The sequence below is a fragment of the Staurois parvus genome, unplaced genomic scaffold (genome assembly GCF_062004578.1).
Source record: "Staurois parvus isolate SC_StPar_1 unplaced genomic scaffold, SC_StPar_1.0 ptg000549l, whole genome shotgun sequence".
NCBI classification, from domain to species: Eukaryota; Metazoa; Chordata; class Amphibia; order Anura; family Ranidae; genus Staurois; species Staurois parvus.
In genome coordinates, this window is record NW_028318345.1 from 11,740,886 (window position 1) to 11,753,221 (window position 12,336).

The following is a 12,336-nucleotide window of genomic DNA, read 5'->3' on the forward strand; positions in this document are numbered from 1 at the left end:
GCAGCTTTCTTGACTGAAAAGGATAGGAGGGTTTAGTTCTGCTCTAACTGGAACTAAACCCATCGATTTAATTTTAAAAAAAAGTTACATTCTCAGCATGCCAGGAATGTAACTGTCACATTTGTCTGCTGTCAACCAAACTGTCAAACCATCAAATTGCTGCGCTGCACCATGGCAGTTGCAGATCAAACAGGCCAAGATAGAAGCTTTCTTTGGCTGAAAAGGATAAGAGGGTTTAGTTCTTTCTTTAAAGTGGAACAAAACTCATCGGTGTAATGGTTTAAAAAAAATAGTTACATTCCCAGCATGCCAGGAATGTAACTGTCACATTCACCTGTGCTGTCAACCAAACTGTCAAACCATCAAATTGCTGCACTGCATCATGGCAGTTGCAGATCAAACAGGTCAAGATGGCAGCTTCCTTGGCTGAAAAGGATAAGAGGGTTTAGTTCTGCTTTAAAGTGGAACATAACTCATCGGTTTAATGGTTTTAGAAAAAAAAAAAAGTTACATTCCCAGCATGCCAGGAATGTAACTATCACATTTGCCTGTGCTGTCAAACCATCAAATGGCTGGTGTCATAACTCATCACATGCACTGCACCATAGCAGTTGTAGATCAAACAGATCAAGATGGCAAGCTTCCTTGGCTGAAAAAGTGGGTTTAGATCTGCTTAAGCCTGGGTTCAAACCAATGCTGTGTGGGTAACACTGCGAATCCTGTGCGTTTCCCACACCACACTACAATCGCATCACGTTCATGCAATCTGGTGTGGGTGTCAATAATGAATGAATGACACCCCGAAACAGATTGCAAAGCACGATTTCCAGAAATCGCATTGCATAGGTGAGAACTCCCATGCGATGCGATTCAGGTGTGGATTTTAAAAAAAAGAGTCCTGCACCTTTTTAGTGCAGATGCGATGCGATTTGAGTCATACAAAGTGTATGCCTCAAATCGCACTGCACAGACATTTGTATGTCATTTGCATAGGAATGCGATGAGATTCCTGTGCGAACTACATGCATAGTATGCACCTGAACTTAAAGTGGAACTAACCCATTGGTTTAATGGTTTTTTAAAAAAAAAGCTACATTCCTAGCACACCAGGAATGTAATTGTCACATTTTGTTCTGCTGGAAACCAAACTGTCAATTCGCCAAATGGCTGGTGTCATAACTGATCACATGTGCAGCACCAAGGCAGTTGCAAATCAAGCAGAGGTTAAGTTTAGGGTTGCCACCTCATCCCTTTAAAACCGAACACATATTAATAAAACAGGGTCTGTGGCTGAACTAATTCAGATAAGGCACCATGTGAGTTTAATAAGGGATGAGGTGGCAACCCTGCTTGCTTATACATCCCGTATGGCAAACAGATATTCTGACAAGTCTGCAGGAGACCTACATGGCATCAGCAATCTACTGATCACTGGTGTAATGCTTTCCAGGCTCCTTTGGACAAAAATAACATTTTTTTTACCTGCAAAAAAATGTGCATTTATTACTTTTGTCCAAAAGGTGAACTTATCCTTTAACTGGTTCCGCGCTGCCCTATAGCAGAAATACTACTACAGGGTAGCACAGGTGCACAAAATCAAGTATATATATGTGATTTTGCAGTTCCGGGTAGGGAGTGCGCATGCCCTACCCGCGCCGCCATTTTCGGCCTTGGCTGTCAATCACCGGGTCCCGGCTGGTGATTCCATGCCGGCACCTGGTGATCGCCGGGTGTCTCCGACGGGGGAGAGACCTGCGTATAAACACAGATCTCTACCCTGTCAGCTCCATTACATTGCTTTGTATGTCTCTGCTTAGCAGAGCTATACAAAGCAGGGTGCTTACAGTGAAACACACACACAGCCCCCTTAAGCAGGCCATACATGGGTCGAATTCCGAACAATTTTTCGATCGAAAATCAAAAACATTGTTCGTTCTGTAATTCGATGGTGCCCCCAATGATTTCGAAAATCGGTTGTTTTTCACAAATTTTCCAGCATGCCTGATAAACGAAACCATGAAAATTTGCCAGTAACATTGCCCCACCAAAAATCGGCCGATTATTCTTAGGTCTGATTTTTGAACGAAAAATTGTTCGAAAATCGACCCATGTATGGCCAGCTATAGTGAAACAGCACACAGTTAACCCTTTGATTGTCCCACATGTTAACCCCTTCCTGCCCAGTCTCCTTAGTACAGTGTCAGTGCGTTTTATTAGCACTGATCACTGTATTGGTGTCACTGGGGATGTCAGTAACACCAAATCAGTTCCCTCCAGTGTCAGAATGCCCACCGCAGTCCCGCTATAAGTCGCTGATCGCGGTCATGAATAGCAAAAAAAAAATAGAAAATAAAATTTCAGCATCTATACCGCCATTTGTAAACGCTATAACGTTCATGTAAACCAATTAGTTTACACATATTGGGATTTTTTTTTTTTTTAAAGACATGTAGCAGAATACATTTTGCCCTAAATTTATAACAAAATTTTATTTTTACATTTTTTTTACTGGACATGTTTAATAGCAAAAAGTCAAAAATATTGTTTTTTTTTCAAAATTGTCGATCTTTTTTATGTTTATAGCAAAAAAAAATAAAAAAACGCACAGGTGATCAAATCTCACCAAAACAAAGCTTTATTCGTGAGAAAAAAAAAAAGGACGTATATTTCATTTGGGTGCAGCATTGCATTACCGTGCAATTGTCAGTTAAAGTAACGCAGCGCCGTATCGTAAAAAAAAAAAAAAAATGGCCTGGTCAGGAAGAGGAGTAAATCCTCCGGAAAAGAAAGACATACATTTCATTTGGGTGCAGCGTTGCATGACTGCGCAATCGTCAGTTAAAGTAATGCAGCGCCATATTGCAAATAAAAAAAAAATGGCCTTGTCAGGAAGGGGGGTAAATACTCTGGGAAAAAAAGGACATACATTTCATTTGGGTGCAGCGTTGCATGACCGCGCAAATGTCAGTTACAGTAACGCAGTGCCGTATCGCAAAAAAAAAAATAAGCTGATCAGGAAGGGAACTAAATCATCTGGAAAAAAAAAAAAAAGGATGTACATTTAATTTGTGTACAGCGTTGCATGACCGGACAATCGTCAGTAAAAGTAACACAGAGGCGTATCGCAAAAAAAAATGGCCTGGTCATGAATGGGGGTAATTCCTCTGGAAAAAAAAGAACGTACATTTAATTTGGGTGCAGCGTTGCATGACCCCGCATATGTCAGTTACATTTACACAGTCCCTAACCCTCAAGGGGTGTACAATCTAAGGTCCCTAACTTACATTCATTCATACACATACTAGGGACAATTTAGACAGGAGCCAATTCACCTACCAGCATGTCTTTGGAGTGCGCGGTCAGCGTTGCATGACCGCGCAATCGTCAGTTAAAGTAATGCAGCGCCATATTGCAAATAAAAAAAAAATGGCCTGGTCAGGAAGGGCAGTAAATCCTCTGGAAAAAAAGGACGTACATTTCATTTGGGTGCAGCGTTGCATGACCGCGCAAATGTCAGTTAAAGTAACGCAGTGCCGTATTGCAAAAAATTGGCCTGGTCAGGAAGGGGGGTGGTAGATCCTCTGGAAAAAAAAAGGACGTACATTTCATTTGGGTGCAGCATTGCATGACCGTGCAATTGTCAGTTAAAGTAACGCAGTGCTGTATCACAAAAAAATGGCCTGGTCAGGAAGGGAAGTAAATCCTCTGGAAAAAAAAAAAGGATGTATATTTCATTTGGGGGCAGTGTTGCATGACTGTGCAATTGTCAGTTATTTATTTCAGGTGCTTATATAGCCCTGTCCAGGGGCGGACTGACAACTCATGGGGCCCCCGGGCAATAGGGGGCCCCTGTGTCCTTGCCCAAACTCACAAAAGCCTATGAAAAAGGTACCAGGGGCATCTCATGGGGCCCGCTACTGACCCTGGGCCCTCAGGCAGTGCCTGAGTTTCCAAATGGTCAGTCCGGCCCTGGCCCTGTCAATTTACACAGCACTTTACATATATATATTGTACATTTACATCAGTCCCTAACCCTCAAGGGGTGTACAATCTAAGGTCCCTAACTCACATTCATACATACACATACTAGGGCCAATTTAGACAGGATCCAATTAACCTACCGGCATGTCTTTGGGGTGTGGGGGGAGTCTGGGGTGCCTGGGGGGGGCCATGCGAGCATGGGGAGAGTATGCAAGCTCTAGGCGGGTGGTGCCGTGGTTGGGATTTAGAACCCATGACCCTAGTACTACCCCAAAGTAATGCAGTGCTGTATCGCAAAAAAAAGGCCTGGTTAGGAAGGGGAGGTAAATCCTCTGGAAAAAAAAAGGATGTACATTTCATTTGGGTGCAGCATTGCATGACCGCGCAAATGTCAGTTAAAGTAACGCAGTGCCGTATTGCAAACAAATTGGCTTGGTCAGGAGGAGGGGGGGGGGGGGGGGGGGAGTAGATCCTCTGGGGAAAAAAGACGCACATTTAATTTGGGTGCAGCATTGCATGACCGTGCAAATGTCAGTTAAAGTAACGCAGTGCCGTATCGCAAAAAAAAAAAAAAATGGCCTGGTCAGGAAGGGGGGTAAATCCTCTGGAAAAAAAAAAAAAGGTTGTACATTTCATTTGTGTGCAGTGTTGCATGACTGCACAATTGTCAGTTATTTATTTCAGGTACTTATATAGTGCTGTCAAGGGGCGTACAATCTAAGGTCCCTAACTCACATTCGTACATACACATACTAGGGCCAATTTAGACAGGATCCAATTCACCTACTAGCATGTCTTTGGAGTGTAGGAGGAAACCGGAGTACCTGGAGGAAACCCATGTAGGCACAGGGAGAGCATGCAAACTCCAAGCAGGTGGTGCTGTGGTTGGGATTTGACCCAACGACCTTGGTACTGCCAGGCGGGAGAGCTAACCATTTAGCCACCGTGCTGCCCCAAAGTAATGCAGTGCTGTATCACAAGAAAAAAAAAAAAAGGCCTGGTCAGGAAGGGGGGCAAATCCTCTGGGAAAAAAAAGGATGTACATTTAATTTGTGTGCAGTGTTGCATGACTGCACAATTGTCAGTTATTTATTTATTTCAGGTGCTTATATAGTGCTGTCAATTTACGCAGAGCTTTACATATATATATATTGTACATTCACATCAGTCCCTAACCCTCAAGGGGCGTACAATCTAAGGTCCCTAACTCACATTCATTCATACACATACTAGGGCCAATTTAGACAGAATCCAATTCACCTACCAGCATGTCTTTGGAGTGTGGCAGGAAACCGGAGTACACAGAGGAATCCCACGCAGGAGTACCTGGAGGAAGCCCATGCAGGCACAGGGAGAACATGCAAACTCCAGGCAGGTGGTGCTATGGTTTGGATTTTACCCAACGAACCTAGTGCTGCTAGGAGGAAGAGCTAACCATTTAGCCACTGTGCTGCCCCAAAGTAATGCAGCGCTGTATCACAAAAAAAAAAAATGGCCTGGTCAGGAAGGGGAGTAAATCCTCTGGACAAAAAAGGATGTACATTTAATTTGGGTGCAGTGTTGCATGACTGCACAATTGTCAGTTAAAGTAACACAGTGCCATATTGCAAAAAAAATGGCCTGGTCAGGAAGGGGAGTAAATCCTATGGGAAAAAAAAGGATGTACATTTAATTTGGGTGCAGTGTTGCATGACCGTGCAAATGTCAGTTAAAGTAACGCAGTGCCGTATTGCAAAAAATGGCCTGGTCAGGAAGGGGAGTAAATCCTCTGGGAAAAAAAAAGGAAGTACATTTCATTTGGGTGCAGTGTTGCATGACCGTGCAAATGTCAGTTAAAGTAACGCAGCGCTGTATTGCAGAAAAAAAATGGCCTGGTCAGGAAGGGGGGTAAATCCTCTGGAGGGTAAGTGGTTAAGATGGCGACTTCCTTGGCTGAAAAGGAGAAGCAGGTTTAGTTCAGCTTTTAGCACTGAAAATGAAAGCTAGAAGCTGATTGGTTACTGCGCAGAGCTGCTCCACATTTAGTAAGATTGCCCTCATTGTATTTTCAATCATCAGCAAGCGTGTCGCGGTCGTTTGATATTTGAATGGCCGGTGAACGGATGGTTTGCGATGACATAACAGGTGTACGGTAGACTAGGCAGTATGTAGACGGTTGTAGAAGGCAATCATAGCACGCAGGGCGCAGCAATCCAATTGGGGTGGGTTAGGGGCTCAGCCATCCGAGCAGCATGTTGGCTCTGTAAATAGCACAGAACAGCTTCTCCCTCCAGCCAGCCCCCTCTTTTTTTTCACATGAAAATGATGCCAGCTCCAGTGGTGCGTAAAATTGGTATGAGCCAAGGGAAGTAGGTTATGGCTGATCCCTCCTCTCTGTCTTCACTTAGCATGGATTTTTCAGCACGTTGCACAAGGCTAGTCTTGTCTCTTTAAGGAGACACTGGAATCTAATTAGCCAACATTCCTTGATGTGGGTGATAGCTAACATAGGACAAGGGAGCAAGAGGAGGGAGGAGGAGGACGTGCGGTGATGTAGGAGTACAAGCACCCCTCCCTCCTAACTCCTCATGCCTCCATGCTTGTTTTCACCACAGATTGCCACACAGAGCAGCAGCAGCTCATCCACAGACTAGCAGCGAGCAGGCGACCCCACGTTACTTTGATTGACAGCCGGACAAATGTTTCCCCTGTTCGACTGCTCGTTATGAGAAAACCCCGCCCCCGCCCTCCCTCATTACACCGCCCGGGGCGGGCTTACGAGCGCCCTCCGCCGCCGATTGGATGACAGCGGGAGGACAAAGAGGACGAGAAGGAATCGGATACGTCCGCCCCCACGTGGGTGCTAGCCAGTGACACAGGCTCCTCCGGCGTAGCTTATTGGCCGAATGCGAAATGATAGGCAGTCATAGGAGAGTGGCGATTAACGTTCCTATGCTTCCTATTGGTTAGAGGGTCCTCGTCGTAGGGTTCTCGGGCGGGATCGAAAGTCGAGGGGGTTTCTGGAAGCTGTAGTTTTCTGTTCCACCAACGCCCGCTAAGGGAAGCTAACAGGTCCTGGCCGAGGACTACATTTCCCGGCAGCGCGCCGTGTTTTCCCTTCAATGTTGTGAATATGTATCAGAATGTTAATGATTTGCTGCTGCTAAATTTGGTCATAGAAGTCACCTACACAGAGCGTGTTGTTGGAGCTGCTGAGAGCGGTAGCCTGGGTTGTGTGGGATTTTCTCCCCTCCTCCTTCCTACCGTCAGTTTTTTTTCCTCTTTTTACCCCCGACGTGTGAGTGCATGTGTGGCTGCTTCGCCGAGGAAGAAGAAAGGGAGATTTCCTGCCATGGGATTTAAGGGTTGATTGGAAAGAGCAGACGGGGCTACAACAACAACAACACCAGCAGCAGTACAGAGCGGAGCTACTACCTCTCCGGGAGGAAATTACTACACCCCGGGACAGACGGACGGAGCGCCTTCCTTCTCAAACTTCTGTCCCCGTGTGGTGTCACCTGTACCGTGGATGTAGACGGGTGGCACACAATGAGAGCGGGGCCCTGACACATCCGTCTTGCCCCCACCCCGTGGAATGTGGAACGTTTCGCTCGGGGGATCACACAGACCCGCAGGCTGGCCAGCAGCAGCATTAGCATTGCTATTAACAGTGGGACCCCGGGGGCAGCAGTGTCATTAGCCGGATCACACGCTCTGCCTCCTCCTCCTCCCCTGCTCACTGGGGGATCCCCCCCTCTCCTCTCCGACAATTAGTCCATGAACCTTCCTGCTCCTGGGAGAGGCACCTAACCAGCGGCTTGGATGATTCGAGACCTGAGCAAGATGTACCCCCAGTCCAGGCACCCGGTGAGTACAGTGCCGGCCCAGGACGGGAGCACACTCCTCTCCTCACGGCTCTTTGTTCCAGCCGGGAATGGTGGCCGAGTGTGCAGACACCCCACACCTCCTCTGCTTCGCTCCCTCTCCCCCGGTCTGTCCCCCCGTGTTTCCTTCTCACACACACTGCCCCCCGTCCAAGTGTCCTATGTCAACTCTTCTCCCCAGCTTTTCTGTCTACCCCCCCAGTCTCTGACACCCCCATCTCTGTCTCTATCTGGTGGGTGTCACTCACGCCCTCTGTCTCTCTCACATACTCTTCCTCCAGTCTCCCCCCCCCCCCCATCCTGTGTCTCCTTCTATCACCCCCCCTCCCCCTCTCTCTACCCCTCCCGCACTTTTGCCCCTTTCTCTCTCACACACTCCTCCCGTGTGTCTCCTTTCTCTGTTCCCCTTAACCTCCCCCCCCCTCCAGTATCTCACACTGTTTCTGTGTGTGTGTCTCTGCTCCCCATGTCCCTCACCTCCCTCACACTCTCTCTATCTCTCACATTTTAACCCCCCCAACCCCAGTATCTCCAGTATCTTTTTCTTACCCCCCAGTATCTCTCCCTCACACTCTCTCATATTTCTGCCCCCCCCCCATTTCTCTGTTCTCCCCCCAGTATCTCTCCCTCACACTCTCTCATATTTCTGCCCCCCCCCCCCATTTCTCTGTTCTCCCCCCAGTATCTCTCCCTCACTCTCTATTTTAGTCTGTCTCACTCTTTTTGCCTTTCTCTGGTGTGTGTGTATGTCACTCTGTCCTCCTTCCTCCAGTTTCTCTCTCTCTCACTCCCCCCTATCCTGTATCCCTCCTTCTCCCCCCTCCAGTATCTCACTCTCTCTCTCTCACTGGTGTGTCTTTCTCTGTCCTCTTCACCCTGTCTATCTCTCCTGTATCTCGCCCTCTCACTCTGTTGTGTGTCCTCTTTCCCCAGTGTGTGTGTGTGTGTGTCTCTTTCTCTCTCTTCCCTCTCTGTGTGTCTCTTTCTCTCTCTTCCCTCTCTGTGTGTCTCTCTCTTCCCTGTCTATTTCTCTCTCTCTCTCTCTCTCTCTCTCTCTCTCTCTGATCGCAGTGTGGTCCTCTGTGCATTCCTGACCTCTCCCCTAATGCTAAGCTTCCCATGTCCCTCATCTGGAGCCTTCAATTGTACTTTCTCTTTTTTTTATAGCTTTTATAATCTCTCAAGACACAAATGAGTCAAATGTTTGTATTCTGGGTTACAATGTGACAATTGTTATGTAAAATCAGGGAGGGAGGAAAAAAAAAAGAAGCAGTCTTCACTGAATGAGATTTGATGGTTGCAAATGGGACAGTTGAGGCTGGAGCTGAATAAGCCATTATGTCAATGGGTGAGACTCCCCCACATGGAGTGAGCTGTAACATTTGGTCTTTGGAAGTCACCCCATTCGCCCCCCCCTTTTTCTGCTTATATTGGACAGTGCTGTTCTCCATCCCTCCCTCCCCAGCCCTTGCTTTGCTTATCTTGGATTGTGTGCTTTCCTCCTGGCATAATACACTGTGAGGTCTTTCTCATCTTTGACCTGTGTTCATCTTGCCATCTTAGCTTTCCCCCATTTTGTCTTGTGTTTTGTTTGTTTAGCTAATTGCAGAAACATTAAATCCACTTTGGCATTTATGCTCCATCATAAAATGTATTGATCAGGGGTTGGATGCTTTAATCTTTAGCCGCCAGAAAGAACGTAGGGATGTTGCCTGACAAACTAATGATGTGGCTAAAGCTCTTTCAAGTGACAGCTACCTTTCTTGATTGGGGGGGGGGGGGGGGTTACCCTGTGTGGCTGCAGGAAAACAGAAAGTAGACATTCTAGCTTCATTTCTTCTTTAAGAAGCTTAAGTGTGTCGTCTGAATCCTTATTCAGGTTGGAGAGACTAATAATTATTAAAACCCCTTTAAGGCTTTGTAGCCTGCGTTCGAACAAGTTAGGTCTCCTCGCATTTCCGGCTATTAACTCAAATGTAATTGGAACATACAGTGATCCTTTAATACACTATTGTGTAGACAGAATAGGCTGATAGGAGATTGACTCTCCCCCCCTCCCCAAGTGATCTGATCTTCTCTCTCCAGCAAATGACCTTAGTAAAGAGAAATATGCTCATGATGGGGCCATTTCCTTCTGCACTCAGACAAAACTAATCTTCAGAGGCCCTGCAATAAGAGAAGCATGATCACCCTTCTGTTTTTTTTTTTTTTTTTTCTCTGACATAAAAGTACTGCTCCTTAATGGGGACATTATATCCTGCAGCCCTGGAGGCAGTGGTGCCACATGAATCTCTGCTCACATAAATCGTCCAACACAAAAACACTTTTAATACGTGGTCTGTTAGAAAATTACTGACTGCTTTATTTGCAGCTGAATATGGAGAAAAAAAAATATACACGTGTGTAATATAAAATAAAGATATATTATTTTTGAAATATTAGCACATTGTGATAATCCTATAGTTTGGTAACAAACTGGGTAGATGTTTATATATTTACACAAGAGTGGAAGTGTTTTGTGTTGGCTTATTCTTTTAGTGTGGAATAAAGTAAAAAATCTAATTTTTAGCCTGTAGCATCCCCTCCCCTAAGGTCACTATGTAACCAGCACACACATACCTGTCTGGAGCCTGCTAAGTGTATTCAGTCCTATCTCTCACTGTACTAGACTTGGGGGCAAAGTTGAGAAATGACTTTCTAAAACCGGTCTGCTCCAAAACACCTGTGTGTGCTACAGATGGCCTTTTATTCATTTATTACCTGGTTATGATTGAGAAGCATAGCTTTTTGTCTTTTAATCTCTTTACACTTCTTGGACTTTGGTTTTGTGTTTAGATTATAATCCTTTCCTTTTTTTATAGGGCATACCCACGCCTTTCTGGCAAAGAAGACAGCCTGGCCTGATAATTTCCTAATTAATTTTTATTGTTTTAGGCTCCGCATCAGCCAGCTCAGCCCTTCAAATTCACCATATCCGAATCGTGTGATCGGATTAAGGAGGAGTTTCAGTTTTTACAGGCTCAGTACCACAGGTAATACTGTTTACTCTAGCTGATCCTTCTATTTGCTTAGCCCTTGTTGTCAGTCTATTTTTTTTCTTTGTGTACATAAGGTGTTAACTGTTGAAAGGGTTTGGCCTTTTCCTATAGGAAATACGAGTTAAAACACCTTCACTTCTCAGAGCCAAGTATGTGGCAGAGTACACCCATTATCTAGGATTGCAAGCATGTGCTTTTCTAAACTGCTGAACTGTTGCAACAATGGTACATAGGCACTGCTGAAGTTTACCTTGGGGTGATGTCACCTGTGTGTGAATTACCTCCTCTAGTGCTTTAGATCACAGGTGAGCAGTCCACAATGTTTGTTGCCTCTGCATGGGAAGACACTATTAACAAGCCTTTGTAAGCTCTACAGGCAGGGGGGCAATTGACATACTGCTGAGGATAAAGAAATATTTGGCCTGCATAACTGAAATATCTTACTGACTGGAATAAATGAATAAATGTAAAATTGCATGCCATTCGTATTACTTTGTACATGTGCTATACTTCAATGCATCTTTTATTCCATGTGTGTCCGCTTCATTTATATACATAGGTCACGTGCATTATGACTGCTGCGCACAAAAAAAGCTAGAATTGGCATAGTGAGAAATCCAGAATTGCAGAGGATTTGTGGTCTTGAAATCTTTCATTCTTGTGTGTGTTAACGATGTCTCCTTGCACCATTTAACCCATTTTTATTTGAGTGACATGCAGCGCATGACGTTTTGGTGGTGAATGGATGAAATGAATTGGGATGTGTTTTTACAGGAATGCATTCAGACTGGATGTGTTTTAGTATATCAAGCTCATGGTAGTTGAGAGAGAGAGAGAGAGAGAGAGAGAGAGAGAGTGTGTATATGTGTGTATGTTCCCAGGATTTGTCCAGTGTTTGCATGATTCTGTGTGTGTGATTTATTTGTGTGTGTGCTCAGCCTCTTAATGGAACTTTCAGTTATTTATAGGTGTTGTGTGTTAATGGAAATCTGGTTTATGTTGGCCTTTTATTAGGGCAAAGTACTGCAACCCAGAGCAAATAATGGGTTGTCACCCCTCACTGTGATTGTTATTCTAATCTATAGTGGTGAAAGATGAAATGTGGTTGCTATGGGTTAACGTGGACCATTGCTCTTTGCTCTTTTTGCCATACTCTTAGCTTCTTCTTTTTGTAGATTTTTTTTTTTTTTGTATCCTTTAAAAGACTGTAAAGACATCAGAAAGTGTAGTTTGTGTGTGTAAGCAGGACATTTATTGTGGCAATAGCTTCTGTAAATAAGGGTACCATTCTCATACTGCTGCATCACTAATCTGCCACTAGTGCCAGCAGATGTTAAGCGTGCATGAGTGACTTCTTCCAGACGTTAAAGTGTTAAGTCTATTCTGTTGTCAGAGGCTAGAGTTTAAGATGTTTGGAGCCAATAGGACAAGCTACCTCCATAAGTGCTTCACAG

The 12,336-nt window shown here is 45.0% G+C and overlaps 1 protein-coding gene across 3 annotated transcripts in view; it reads left to right on the plus strand.

Annotated features, from left to right (window-relative positions):
* The first annotated feature begins 7,115 nt into the window (after nt 1-7,115).
* Nucleotides 7,116-12,336, plus strand: part of LOC149451104 (transducin-like enhancer protein 4) — a 224,396-nt gene continuing 219,175 nt past the window's right edge. For all 3 annotated transcript variants that reach the window (XM_089691104.1, XM_089691105.1, XM_089691106.1), the window contains exons 1-2: nt 7,116-7,827; nt 10,779-10,876. In XM_089691104.1, coding sequence (XP_089547230.1) covers nt 7,783-7,827; nt 10,779-10,876 — 143 coding nt within the window. In that variant the 5' untranslated portion in view covers nt 7,116-7,782. The remainder of the gene's footprint in view (nt 7,828-10,778; nt 10,877-12,336) is intronic.